The sequence below is a fragment of the Dermochelys coriacea genome, chromosome 5, assembly GCF_009764565.3.
Source record: "Dermochelys coriacea isolate rDerCor1 chromosome 5, rDerCor1.pri.v4, whole genome shotgun sequence".
NCBI lineage: Eukaryota > Metazoa > Chordata > Testudines > Dermochelyidae > Dermochelys > Dermochelys coriacea.
The window spans coordinates 1,822,063-1,836,067 of record NC_050072.1 but is presented as its reverse complement, the minus strand read 5'-3'; the positions used below and the strand labels follow the sequence as shown (position 1 = coordinate 1,836,067).

At 44.1% G+C, this 14,005-nt stretch overlaps 1 protein-coding gene across 10 annotated transcripts in view; it reads left to right on the top strand.

Annotated features, from left to right (window-relative positions):
* Positions 1-13,625, top strand: part of UNC13B (unc-13 homolog B) — a 389,750-nt gene extending 376,125 nt beyond the window's left edge. For 5 of the 10 annotated variants that reach the window (XM_043514555.1, XM_043514556.1, XM_043514557.1 and 2 more), the window contains 6 exons: positions 1,010-1,090; positions 1,474-1,621; positions 5,237-5,293; positions 8,022-8,114; positions 9,937-10,096; positions 11,690-13,625. In XM_043514555.1, the coding sequence (XP_043370490.1) occupies positions 1,010-1,090; positions 1,474-1,621; positions 5,237-5,293; positions 8,022-8,114; positions 9,937-10,096; positions 11,690-11,975 (825 nt within the window). In that variant the 3' untranslated portion in view covers positions 11,976-13,625. The remainder of the gene's footprint in view (positions 1-1,009; positions 1,091-1,473; positions 1,622-5,236; positions 5,294-8,021; positions 8,115-9,936; positions 10,097-11,689) is intronic. The other 5 variants (XM_038403963.2, XM_038403965.2, XM_038403966.2 and 2 more) reach the window with 1 other exon arrangement.
* Positions 13,626-14,005: the final 380 nt, after the last annotated feature.

Sequence of the window (14,005 nt, the reverse complement as noted above, 5' to 3'; positions counted from 1 at the left end):
TGCAGCAGTCAGTATTCCCAGTGGAAAAATGTCTGGGTTTTGATAGACCCCAATACATTCACAAAACGCGTAGTGGCGATATTGGGTGTAATAAATTGCATTGACTGCTTCCCCTACATACTGACCACGAATGCTGCTGCTACTAAAATTCTAAACCTCTCAGCAGCTCAGATGGCCAAACCACCTGCTGGAGAAACTCTCCTTCACCTCCCAGAATATAGAATTTACCCTCCAAACTTACACTGGCTTGAGGCCCAGCCTGCAAAGAGATAATGCTTGGCCTGGTGACAGGTCTGCGGGTTGATTGTCTCATGACACTTAAGGACTAGAAATATATTCTGTTAACAGTATATTCTAACAGATGGACAGTTAGAAAAGGAAGATTTCCAGGGGGATACACAGCACTGATTTTTAGTTGTGGTAGGTCCCAAGGTTTCCATATTTTAGCTAATTTTTAGAAGTTTATAAATGGTATTACTCTTCTTTCTTTGATCTGTACTGTTTCACTCGGCACCAAGGCAATCAGCCTGTATTATGGAGGGGTATGAAAAATACAGTAGGACCAATAAATTTTTTCCCCAAAAAAATCTCTCAAGCAGTTTTTCTGTCCAAGTTGTGAGACGCACAGAACATGTCACTGTGGTCTGTGGTTTGAAGGTTCTGTTAGTAGGTTGTTTTGGTGTGAGCTGCATAATTCATGAGTGACCAGCAGATTTGTCATTTGGGGCTTTTCATGAAACGGCTGCAGAGTACAAGCTTGGATTAAATGCAGTCTGTCACCACATTGAGTTTACCTCCTTCCCTCTTGTGCACACAACAGAACTGGAGGAAACTTTTTTTTTTATCAGTTGCCTCAAAGGATGATTCTGAAAGGGACCCTATCACTCTTTCTTACATAGCTGAATCAGTGCCCCAGCCAGAGAGCCCTGTGTGAATCCAGTGCATCTAGCTTTACTGGGGCCTTTGCTGCTAGAAGTATATTAATGTTTGATCTGATGGTTCTTTTTAGGATCACATGGTGAAGGAAGAAACTAGAAGTCTCACTCCAAAGCAGTGTGCGGTTCTGGACCTGGCTCTGGATACTATCAAAGTGAGTGACACTCCCGTACGCTGTTCTGGAATGGATAGTAGCTGGCACATAACTCAGTGAATGATCAGCGATAAGGCACCAGAATGACTCAGGGCTACCAAATATGTGGCATAAACCCACTTCTGAAGAGGTGCCTAGTTCAGCACCTACATGGCACGCAGATCAATAGTACGATGAAGCCAGCATATTTAAGGGCCGTGTGAGCTTGCGGAGTCAGGGTCTGACAGGGATGGGGGAGCTGCTGGGGGAGGAATCAGCCACTGCTGCAAAAAAGGCTTCATGAAGGTTCCTGCTCCCTCTGCTCTTGGAGGGGCTGCCAGCAGCTTGTCCGTTGCTGGTGGCGGTTTCCCTTTAATGTTGTTGCTTTTGCTCTTTGCTCTCAGCAATATTTCCATGCTGGTGGGAATGGTCTAAAGAAAACCTTCTTGGAGAAGAGCCCAGACCTGCAGTCACTCCGCTATGCGCTCTCCCTCTACACTCAGACCACGGACACTCTCATCAAAACCTTTGTCCAGACACAGACAGCTCAGGGTAAGGCTCTTTTTTGTCATCAGGCGGGTTGACTAAAGCTCTCCAGTGTGGTGTTAATTGCTATGGCTTGAACTACTGGTTTGCAGCGTCTTTGGCAGTCGCACTCCTGGAAACATGACGGTTTCAGAGCTTCTATTTGCTGGGGTTTTCCTGCTCAACATTTACATCTTGAGGGAACAGAAATATGTGCAAATGTAACTCTTGGAGGTTTTCTTGCCTGATGCTAATTTCGCAGCCAAGCTCCTAGCGCGAATGTTGGTAAGTGATTTAGGGGAAGTGAAATTTGGAGTTATTGTACTGGGAGTTGTACTGTTTTTGGAGTGTCATTCCAAGCAGGCATCAGCCCAGAAGCAGACTACACGTAGGTCATAGGCCACTCACCAGCAGCCCAGTTAGTTCGTACTAATCCTGGTTGACAGCCATGCTGAGCATCATAAGGAGGAGGACACTTCATTACATGAATAATGAAGCTGAAAGTCTTGCTTTGTGCACAGCCAGTATAGGATATATGCTACCTAGATTATTACGTATCTTCATTGCTGGAGGGAAAGACACAGCAGTAGCACAAGTTATTTACTATGCTGTGATGGCCCCCGGAGAGTTCTGTGGAAGCCATGTTAACACTGCCACATTGCCCCCCAATACTAATGTGGCTAATGATTTGTTGCTGTGGATCTCTCAGCTGTTCAGAAGCAGTGGTCTCCTCGTTTCTGCACTGAATAGTATCATTCCATAGCCAGAGGACATTCATTGGCCACCTGTGTGGTTTTGTGATTCTTGCTCATGTCTGGAGAAGGACATGAAAACCAATGTAACTAACACTAGGCTAAGATAGTATCTTAAGGTTATAACCTAAATTTCAGGTTATACCCTGATTTAAATGCAGTCTCTGGGGTGGGACCTCCCATTCCAATGTTGCTGTTAAAAGAAAGTGATGGCTAAAGCCGTGAGAGTCAGCCCTGTCTGGGATCTCCATACAGTCCCCATGCTGCAAAGTGTCCCAAAACACAAACAATGCAAGAAACTCTGGAGGGTCCCTTGCAGTCTCACCACTCATAGTCCAGTTCTCCCTGCATCCACCAGTCCTCCAGCAGCCTGGGGTCCCACAAATCATAACATCTGTGCCCTCATGCTGTCCTGACTCTGCCAGCATGACTCTGCTACCAAGCATGGGATTGGAATGGAGAAGTAGAAGAAGCTCTTCTAAAACATCTTGTTAGCTGCTGTATGGAAGGGGCTAGTCAAAATCTGAATTTTAAAATATCCGCCTCTCTCGGCTTGGAGAATTTGATGGCAAAGAGGCCGAAGCAAGAATCCTTTTCAAGTCAAATAAAGTGTCCTTCAGGCAGCTTTCTGTGGGACTGAAACGCACACACTTACAACAAACACCCTTTCTTTTGAGATCTAGAACAGTGGCTCTCAACCTTTCCAGCATTTAACTGTATCCCTTTCAGGAGTCTGATTTGCCTTGTGTACCCTCAAGTTTCACCTCACTTAAAGTCTACTAGCTTACAAAATCAGACATAAAAATACAAAAGTGTCACAGCACACTATTAGTGAAAAATTGCTGACTTTCTCATTTTACCATATAATTATAAAATCAATTGGAATATAAATATAGTACTTACATTTCAGTGTATAGTATATAGAGCAGTATAAACAAGTCGTATGAAATTTTAGTTTGTACTGACTTCTTCACTAGTGGTTTTTTACGTAGCCTGTTGTAAAACTGGACAAATATCTAGATGATTTGATGGACCCCCGGGAAGGCCTCTGCATACTCCCAGGGGTACACGTACCCCGGTTGAGAACCACTGATCTAGAAACACAATGCATGTAAATGTTTCAAAGTTACCTAAAGGATCATGATCTCATCGTCAACAAGGAAAACACTCTTGAAGCTGTATCTCTGCAAAGCAACGTTGACATCTGGTGGCGAGGCACAGTAAGCACAAGAGGCCTTCCGCGATGAACTCCGGTGAACAAAATCCTCCAGATGTCAGAGTGAGGGAAATGAGAAGGGACCCATCTTGTTTTTAGGTACCCATACTTATGGTAAGAGTCAGTTTTGTGGCTCTGTCAGGGCAAAGCACTTCCTGGTCCAACAAGGTGTATAACACAGCTGCCAGTTTTGATTGGACATATTCCTGGAAGTTTCCTCACATGACATAATGTTTAATTCCTGGAGACAAAATGAACCAAGCTCCTAAATCCTTCTGATTTTGCATTTTGTCTACTTTAGCATAGCTTTTCACTCCTGATGCCCTCATCCGTGCCACATGAAAGCAGTAGACTTAACTAGGTTTTATACCCTGCACGTTGTCGGGACATTCCAGGCTGTGGGATAACATTATGCATTGCCATATCACACTCAGTTATGCTGACCTGCAATGTTCTGGCTGCACTGTTGTGTTGTTAATACACGAGGAAAGGGACATTTAACTAAACAGAAAAGTGGCAAATTCAAAACTGATGCAAGAAAATACTATTTCACATAGTACAATGTTAGTCTGTGGAATTTGCTGCCACAAGATATTGAGGCCATGTGTGTAACAGGATTCAAAAAAAGATTAGATATTTGTGTGGATAACAAAAATGTGGAGGGCAGTTACAGGAAATATTGTTTTTAAAGAGCCTTGAGAGGGATATAAACTGCCAGCTTCAGAACACAAGCTAAGTGCACTACTGGGGGGTTAGGAAGAAACTTTCTCTCAGTGAAGTTCTCCCATAACTGGCTGCTGTGAGGTCACTTCTCTGAAGCACTGTTGGAGATGGGACACTGGACTCGGTGGAGCACTGGGCCAATTCAGTCTGGCAGTCCGCATGTTGCTGTATACTGTACCCTAGAGAGTTCTCCAGGTGGGGAGCCCTTGAGGACTTTGGGGAAGGGTTTGAGCCAGGCCTTCTGCTGACCGACTTTTCGTAGCAGCATTGAAGAAGCTGTGAACTGAGTCCTCTTTGGCTACAGTTAAGTTCCGGGCCCTGTGCTGTGATTGGACCTTGCAAACATGTCTAAATAGCTCCAGACTATAGAATGATTTGGAGAACTTGGGCATGCATCTAGGGGGCAGAGGGAACAGCACCAGTGTTTAGGGCTGATTCCTGCTTTACAGAGTTCTCTCCAGCTGGGGTTTCCTCTCGTGTTCTTCAGGCCTCCCATATGCTTGTAGTAGGAAATGGCTGAAAAAAGTCAGTGCTGTGCTCCTGTAACTCTGAGTGAGGCATCTGCTGCCCCTGCTGCACCTCTGAACTGCCGTGCCTGGCAGCCTCTGAGGCACTCCAGCCCCTTCTGACTGCAAAGGCTTTGAGAGCACAAAGCTATTAGACTTCCAAGCTAGAATGTTTGAGGATCAGAGCTCTCAGTGTACTTCTGCCAGCAGCACAATTCATGTCCTCGCAATGCTAACCCAAACCGACTCCCTGCCTTGTAGAAACAGCATCGCTTCCCAACCCTGTGTTGGTGCAGCAGATCGAAGGGTATATTAGTCTATTAAGAGCTAGAATATTTGACTTCCTTGAGTTGTATTTGTCTAAGTGTCACCGCTGACTGGATTGTAATTCACACTCTTTTCTCTTTGTCCTGCCTGCTCCTTGCCTTTTGAATTCATGACTCAGTGCATGATGGGAAAGGTATTAGGTTTACTGCTAATGAGGACGTTCTTCCTGATAAGGGTATGTTCAAGACTAATGCTGTTACCATAACAACATTAGCCAGCTGCAAACTTCCCTTGCTTTTGGAAACCTGTTCCAGAGACCTGCCTCCCTGTAGCTCCCCATAGAACCTAACCCCTTGTGGACTGCTTCCACCCTACAGAGAGCAGCGCCACGGACTGTGTAACTGACTGCTTGAGCTTGAGATTAGTTCATGGGAATGTGCATTCTGTCCTGACAATAAAGGGTTAATAAACAGTCTCTTTGCCAGATGCTACAGGCTGCCCTTACCCTCTGCTATGCATGACCTATGGCTGTGTAGTCACTACTAGATGTGCATGCTCACATGCTGCTGAGGCAGGTTCTTCATGGTACGTGGTAATGTGTAATACATACGCAAGGATAGGGCTCAGCGGAAGTGTTTGACTTTGAGGGGGAGCTAGAAGTCCTGCCACTCACTTGAATCTTGCTGGGTTTCAGCTCTCCAATTTTTGTATGTTGCCCAAAGCTTTTGGGTTTTGTTTTTCAAGTGAAAACCTATCTGTAACGTGTTGCACTTGTGATCTCAGTGTACAGCCCTCACGTATCACAAATCTAGCAAGATTTCCATGCCCAAGTTTTAATTGTCACCACCACCAAGAAATTAGTAAATGGTGTAGAATGTTTTTGCCTATTTGCCATCTCCAGATATTCCCAGTCCTCTGTGTATAAGAGCACTTCAGATAAGAAAGCAGGATCTTCCTATAAAAAGAAACAGAGTTAAGATAGACAAGCCCCAAACTGAATCAGCTTTAAAATTAATGGGCCAGATTCTGCTCTCACCAGTGTAAATCAGGGAGTGGCTCCTTCAGAGTCTGTCGGGTTACACTGGGGTAAATGCAATGCAGATCAGGCCCAATGTAATTTTGGTAAAACACGGTGCATGCTCCCCAAAACAAGGGCCATAACATTGAAAAATGCCAGCTTCATAACTGGATAGCTTGCCTGCAGCACAACTCTGTGCTTTGGGTTTCTTCCAAAGCAGAGTCATGCATGTCACTCAGTTCCTGTACTCTGAACATTCTCTTGGTTTTTGTGGGCAGGAAGGGCATTGAAAGATCCAAGTCCCTGAAGTGCCTGGAGGGCAGGTTTCTTTGTGGTTTATATATATAAATGTCAGTAACCTGGCTACTCATCAGAACAATGCTGGAAGAGAGTGAAGGAGCAATACATACGAACAAACCAAGACAGGGTCTAACATTAGACACCCCCCCAAAAAACCTTGATAGAGTGTTTACATACTGTTCCTTCATCTCTGTACTTAGTCAGTTTCTGTTAGTGCACAGTCTGGTGATCGGAAGAAGATACATTCAAGAAAATCCACTCAGCCTGTTCATATCTTAAACGACTGTTTAGAGCTCCCAGGGCATGATAAATAAATTAGCCTTCAGGTGCACGCCCCAAAAAAAAAATCAGTTACAGCTCAAGATACATGAACATATGTCAAGTTGCTTTGATCTGTATGCAATTACTGCCTATGCCGTATCATACACGCTTCAGGAAATGGCATACATTTGTTTACATCCTCCTTCTTTAGAATGACTGAGCGATTGCTGCCTACAGAATACCCTTCAAGAATTTGAATTTGGTCACACACATTAGAGCAGTGTTTCTCAACCCTTTTATGCTGGTGACCCCCTTTGGACTTAAAAAATCGTGACCCCCCTACCTTAAGCTTGGGGGCTCGGGCTTCAGCCCTGTTCAGGGCTGAGACATGTAAATTAGCTTTGTGGGGCCCCAGGCAAGTTGCCCTGCTTCCCACCCCTAACACCAGCCCTGCTTGCAACCCCCTATAATCCCTCTTGCAACCCCCCTGGGGATTGCGACCTCCAGGTTGAGAAACACTGCATTAGAGCACTTAACCAATTCTTTTTTCAGTGCTCTCTTTCAAATTTTGTCCTGAATTTCACTCAAACACAACATAGCATGAGAATTTTAAAGCTCATTTGACCTCTGTCCCTTCCCCGGGCCTGTTCTATTAAAACATGCTACCTTTTCCTTTGTGAAATTACAAGCTACCTTTTCCTTTATGAAACTACTCACTGGCTAACTGAAAAAGGAAAGTTTCTAAGCAGCTTGTAAACTCTTAACTTTCCTCATAGTCTTATATGGCTCATAATGGTCTGAAAGGACTCCCCTCTTCCTTGGGGGGATGGAGGCAATGGGAATCGTAGCTTTTGTCCAGTGTGCAGGTACAGAACGCTGTTTGGAAGACTGGATGTGTACTTTGTCTCAGAGCAAATTTAGTATCAACCTTATGTCCTTATCCCTTGTTTCCAAACCTTCCCCACTCTGTTTTCACTAGTTCCGTTTGCATGGAGGGAAAATGGTGCTTGCCCCGGGTCACAGGAATGCCTGCATGTGTGCAGTATCTTGGTAGGAACTCATTAGCAGATGTTTTCTGTTGGGATCCATTGTAGGTTTTCAAGGCACTTCAAAAACCATGCTTTAATCCTTCTTAGTGTGAAGTCTTTACAGTATAATTACTTTTATAATACATTACAACTTTTTGGAATAGATGTGGTGAGTGTTTGGCCTACAAAAGTGATGTTGGATCGACCTTTGAATTAACATCAAACTAGAAGGGTCTGCAAGGAAGCTGGTTATATGGGGTAACTTACTGCAAATGGGATATTGCCTTGCTGAGCGCATAAGCTGAAACTGGGTGCCAATAAACTAATCTTTCGGTGTTCATCAATCTTTGCATCAGGTTCTGGTGTGGATGATCCCGTGGGTGAAGTGTCCATACAGATCGACCTGTATACGCACCCAGGAACTGGTGAACACAAGGTCACAGTGAAAGGTATAGTAAAGCAGGAAGCTTTGTATACAGCTGCTCAAGCATTGTGGGTGCTAACCTCTGCCCAGCAGCAATGAACTGGTATTACTGTACTGCAGTGCCCATGCTGTAGGCTGGCATATATCCATGGCATATATCTGATTTTGTCCAATCTGTGGGTAGATTTAATAATTGTACTAAACGAAGAACAAAACTGGGCTCCCATCTGGACTAGCCAGAGAAACAGCATCATAATGGCAGTGGTGTCCCAGCTGACCCAGTCACCTGGTGATCCACAGTTCTCTCCTTTTTGAAAGTAATTTTGTGGAACACACTCAAGTCAAATGCATGGCTCTCATCAGGCCTGCAGATATCCCACCATACTGCAGTGCTGTGCACAGCAAGGCACAAAATAACATTCATTAAGGAACCATTCCGTTCACTGAACCACCAGAGAGCAAAGTCTGTCCACGTTCAGAACTAAGCCAAAAATCCCTGATGACCAAATGGGCCCCTTGAGAGCTATTCTGAAAATAGCCATGACGCTGATTCAGCTGAGGCTACCTCTTCCTCCTCCCTCTCCATGGCTCCTTCTTAGCCCTGGCCTACACGGGCGAGGGTGGTATTGACCTAAGATATGCAACTGCAGCTACGCTATTTGCGTAGCTGAAGTCGGCGTATCTTAGGTCGACTTACCTGGCCGTGAGGACGGCGGCAAGTCGACCGTTGCTGCTCCCCCGTCGACTCCGCTTCCACCTCTCACGAGCTGGAGTTCCGGAGTTGATGGGGAGTGCGTTTGGAGAACGATTTATTGTGTCTAGACGAGACACGATAAATCGATCCTTGATAGATTGATCACTACCCACCGATCCGGGTTACTTTCTCGCGAGCCTATGTTTGCTGCCTTTAATTTGTTTTCTTTATTTCTTCAAATGTATAAAAGTCCCTCTAAGGCCCCCATCCCACAGAGTATAACCCAAACTGTAACAGTGGGGTTCCCTATACATAAATGTCCACCATCTCTCCACACAAAGGCCTAGGGGAAAAGGTGAGTTTTACAGTGTGTCTAGTTTCAGAGTAGCAGCCGTGTTAGTCTGTATTCGCAAAAAGAAAAGGAGTACCCGTGGCACCTTAGAGACTAACAAATTTATTAGAGCATAAGTTTTCGTGAGCTACAGCTCACTTCATCGGATGCATCCAGTGAAGTGAGCTGTAGCTCAAATAAATAGTAAATAAATAAATAAATGGTCTCTAAGGTGCCACAAGTACTCCTTTTCTTTTTGCGAATACAGACTAACACAGCTGCTACTCTGGAACCAATTAGAGAAGTGATGGTAAGAAGGGAATAGTCTTGTTTATAAAAATAGAGAGACCCAGGTGTGTCTGCTCTCCCCAGCTAAATTCAAGGAGATAGACACTTCAGTGGGAGGCTTGCCCACAGTTGGAATGGCAAAGGGGTGCTGCACATCAGCATTAAGGTGCACTATCAGAGCTGTGTGCCTCAAACAGCCTGCCTGCCTGCCTTCCTGACTTCTGCTGATTGCAACTATTACCAGCCTCTTGCTTTCCTGAGTACAGAATTCCCTCCACAGAACTTTAAATCATGAATAAAAAACATGTAATTTGTTCAGTAAAATAATATATCCCAGCTCGATACGAGTTCAGGACTGATCTCTTTCAGGTCAGAGCCTCTGAACTGTGAAATAAGATCAGATGGGAAGCCTTTAACCAGAAGTGTTGTTTTGTATGATCTTTGTGGATAGCTCAGCATTAAAATCTGCTTAGAGCAGTTCAAACAGATGAACCTTTCTGCAGAGGAGCCTCTGATTTTCTCTCTCTTGTCTAGTTGTGGCAGCCAATGACCTGAAATGGCAAACATCCGGCATGTTCCGCCCGTTCGTTGAAGTCACTATGATTGGACCTCATCAAAGTGACAAGAAAAGAAAGTTCACAACCAAATCAAAGAGCAACAACTGGGCACCCAAATACAACGAAACCTTTCACTTGTGAGTACGAAAGGGAGGCTGGGGTCTGCCTTGGGAAATACATGCAGAGCACAGGTCACGGGTTGCTGCTAAGTGCAATAGAATGACCTGTTGGTGTCAGTAAGGTAACGGGAAGCAGCAGGTGTGTCTTAGTCAGGTCCAGTATTTTGGCATGAGAAACCAACTCATCATGAAAGTGCTGAATGGCTGCTGCTGATGGAACACTGATTTCAGGGACAGATGTGTACAACTTATGGCTCATGTAAAGAGCATCTGTCAGTTATCTTCAGAAACTCATATTATGTGTATTGCTGCGCATCAGCCTGCTTTATTATGATCCATTATGTTCATGAGTCGTTGCTTTTGTTGGTAGAGTTAAGGCTGAAATTTTCTCATGTGATAGCAAAAGTCTTCCCATTAGTTTCCATCTTTACTAGCCACATGGGACAAGCAGCCCTCTAAACCTGTTCCAAGGATACCATCTTCCCCCATGGCTAGAAATGCAGCAGTTCTAAACACTGAATATTGAACTTCTCAACTGGCCTTTCATTAATACAAAGGGCCCTGCCCTCTGAAGGTCTTACAAACGGAGCAGTAGACTAGTCCTCATTCAACTCCGTAGTCGGAATGAGAGAGGTTAAATATCACTTGCAAAGGATTTTGGAAAAAAATGGAGCTTGTCACTTTTTTGCTGCTTTGATTGTAAGGAAGGCTGGAAAGGGGTTTTTCTAAAATGTGGCAAAGAGGATTCTGCTCTTTTTTTTAACTTTAAAAATATGAGGAAGGTTAAATCCCTGGTTTTGCTGGGGGGATTGGTGCGGGGGAGTCTTTGGGATATCTATTCTTAGTTCTCACCATCACTGAACAGGGGTCTCCTCTCTCCAAAATGTCAAGTTGTGAGGGTCTCAACAAAAACAATGGTTTAAAAGAGTCTGACTAAAAATCCCTTCTCTCTGTAGCTCAAATTTTGCTCTCTTGACTCTTGTGACATCATCATTTTACTAAAAAAGAAAAGGAGGACTTGTGGCACCTTAGAGACTAACACATTTATTAGAGCATAAGCTTTCGGGATGCATCCGATGAAGTGAGCTGTAGCTCACAAAAGCTTATGCTCTAATAAATTTGTTAGTCTCTAAGGTGCCACCGGTACTCCTTTTCTTTTTGCGAATACAGACTAACACGGCTGCTACTCTGAAACCCATCATTTTACTAGTTCTCCAGTTATCATGGAGTACTCCAGGCTAAACAGAACCTGAATTTCTAATATGAAAAACAAGCAAAAAGGTGAAAAATAGAAGTCAGATTGTCTTAATCCCTCATAAAGAAACAAAGAATGGCCCCTTTTGTTTTCTTTGTAAAGCACCTTTACGATGTTCTGCTTTGATGAAGATTTTCTTTGGAAGTAAAGTTTCTATGCCAGGCTCAGAGCCCTAAAATGTGCCCGGAGTGATGGCACATTTCTGTTGTGACAGCTCTGGGAGTTGTTCCCCATGTAATTGCCATGACTCTCACTAAATAAATGTGACTATAACATTTTTAACAGGATTCCCTTGTTGCAAGAAGATCTAAGGAGACAGTATGCTTCCTGCTTTAATTTGTGCCTGTCATTTTCAGCATATTGGGGAATGAAGACGGCCCAGATGCCTATGAGCTCCAAGTCTGTGTGAAGGATTACTGCTTTGCTCGGGAAGATCGGGTCCTGGGGATAGCTGTGATGCAGCTCAGAGATATAGCGGACAAAGGAAGCTGTGCTTGGTGGTGCCCACTAGGGCGTAGGATTCACATGGACGAGACGGGTCTCACGGTCCTGAGGATTCTTTCTCAACGAACCAATGACGAAGTGGCCAGAGAATTTGTAAAGTTGAAATCTGAGTCCCGCTCCACGGAAGAAGGCACCTGAACTGAGCTCTGAACGTTCCCCCTCTCGTTTTCCTTGTGCCAATATGTGCAAGTGTTCAGCCATTTTGTTTTCTTAATTACAAAAGGTTTTTCAGTTAGTCTGTGTTAGCTCCAATAGTGCACGTGCTGTGAAGGAAACAAATCCACCTATCTGATGTGAATTATTTATTTTTAGTGGCTGGGTAAGGCATCCTAGAGAACGAGACACACACTTTTTAGTTAAGATACAAATTGTGCTTTGTACAAAATGGTTGTCTATTTGGGCTGGGCACGCTGGGTGGTGTGGAGATGGAGCTCTGTGATTTGATCCTCTGGAATTGGCAGACATGAAATGTCTTCAGAATCAAACCATGAAACAAACCACACAAATGTGTTGGGAGGAGAACGATGCTTTTGGCTGCTGGGAAAGCGCAGTTGTTCCCCTTATTGCCAAAGAAGGTTCTTGTGCCGATAGTGCCAGTACATTCCCACATGACACGCGGGCACCTCAGCATCAACTTCAGAAATGCTGCTTTTTTTTTTAGATGCTGCAGCTAGAATGAAGTCTGACCCAGATGGTGCTGCCATGAGCAGTCAGGACGAGTCAGTCAAGAGCCTGGGTGCCCAAGCCTGTGCCAAACTGAGAGCTGCAAAGACAGCTAACCAGGAGCAGACCACAGCTGAGCACACTGTCACTAGTTGGTGCAGCCGTATCGTTGTGAAATGAGGGCTGTTGCAGGCTGCTAGATTCCACAAGCCACACTCTGAGCACCTCTGTCTCATGGAGCAAGCACTATGGTGATGACAAATTCAGTTGCTGCTCTATTGTCTTTAACTTCAGCACTGTACTATTACTAGGTTTTTGACATGTAACAAACACGGGGATTGGATTTGAGTTGGTGGTTCAATATTTACAAGATTTCAACCACATTTTTTTCCATGGAGTAACTGAGGATTCCTTGCTATATACCCTTATGCAATGGCCTATCTGGGGCAGATACAGCATGTGCTCATCAGAAAGAACTCTGTCCATTCACACAGGCTGGGGAGGGAGAGGGACTTTTCTTCCTTGATCATGAGGTTGCTGTTGGCCATGCAGAGGATGGTTTGCATAAGTATGACTGTCCGTCATTCTGTGAATTCATGTCACCATGGGAAATATTTTTGCACTAGATAAAAGGCATGTCCAATTTGTTTCTTGTAAAATGAGAAGTCTTGAGCAAAGATGATTACAGAATTGCCTTTTAACATATTTCTTACGAGACAAAGATTAGGATTTGTACATGTGATTTCTTTTCATTCCTATTTGCAGCCAAGTGAGCACTGTCACACTCTGAAAACGGAAGGTGGAACAAGCCAATTCTGGCACATAATGTACTGTGACACTGTCAATAAAGTCAAGGACTGCATATTGGGTGATTTCTTTTGTATTTTATTTTCTATTTTTCTCGGACATTTGTACAGCAGTATGATATGAATCTTGTACTTCACAGGCCTGCTTTTAGAGCTCTCAGAAACTGCATATCTGCTTTGTTATAGTCTATAGATGTATAATTAGTTATAATAATTAACTTTAAAACTCCAAGCTATTGTTACGATTTTTAATCATTGTCTGTGCCATTGTTTTAGGAAATGATAGTACAGTCTTTAATAAATTATCTTTTAGCAGCGGTCACTTCTGTGTTTTTTGCCTGTGACTCCGCCTGTTCAAAACTCATTGTCTCTTTGGTGCTGCAAGTTCTCAACAAGGATATGAACTGTAATTGGTAAACCCTGAGCAAGGTGGAGAGATGCTCAGGACTGAAGGGGATAGGAGAGGCTGTATGAGATTTTTTTTCCTCTGTTTATGATGTTTGAAACTCAATTCCGTTGAGTGCTCTGTGTTGTTTCACTTGTGTTATACATTGTGGGTGTCCTCACAGAGACCACTTACCTGATTTGTATCCTCTGGCTGCTTTACTCACCTGTCTATTCTCTGGAACCTTGAAGGACCAGATCAGTGTAGCTACTGTGACTGTATCAGGCCTGGGATCTGGCCTGCTGGAGGTTGAA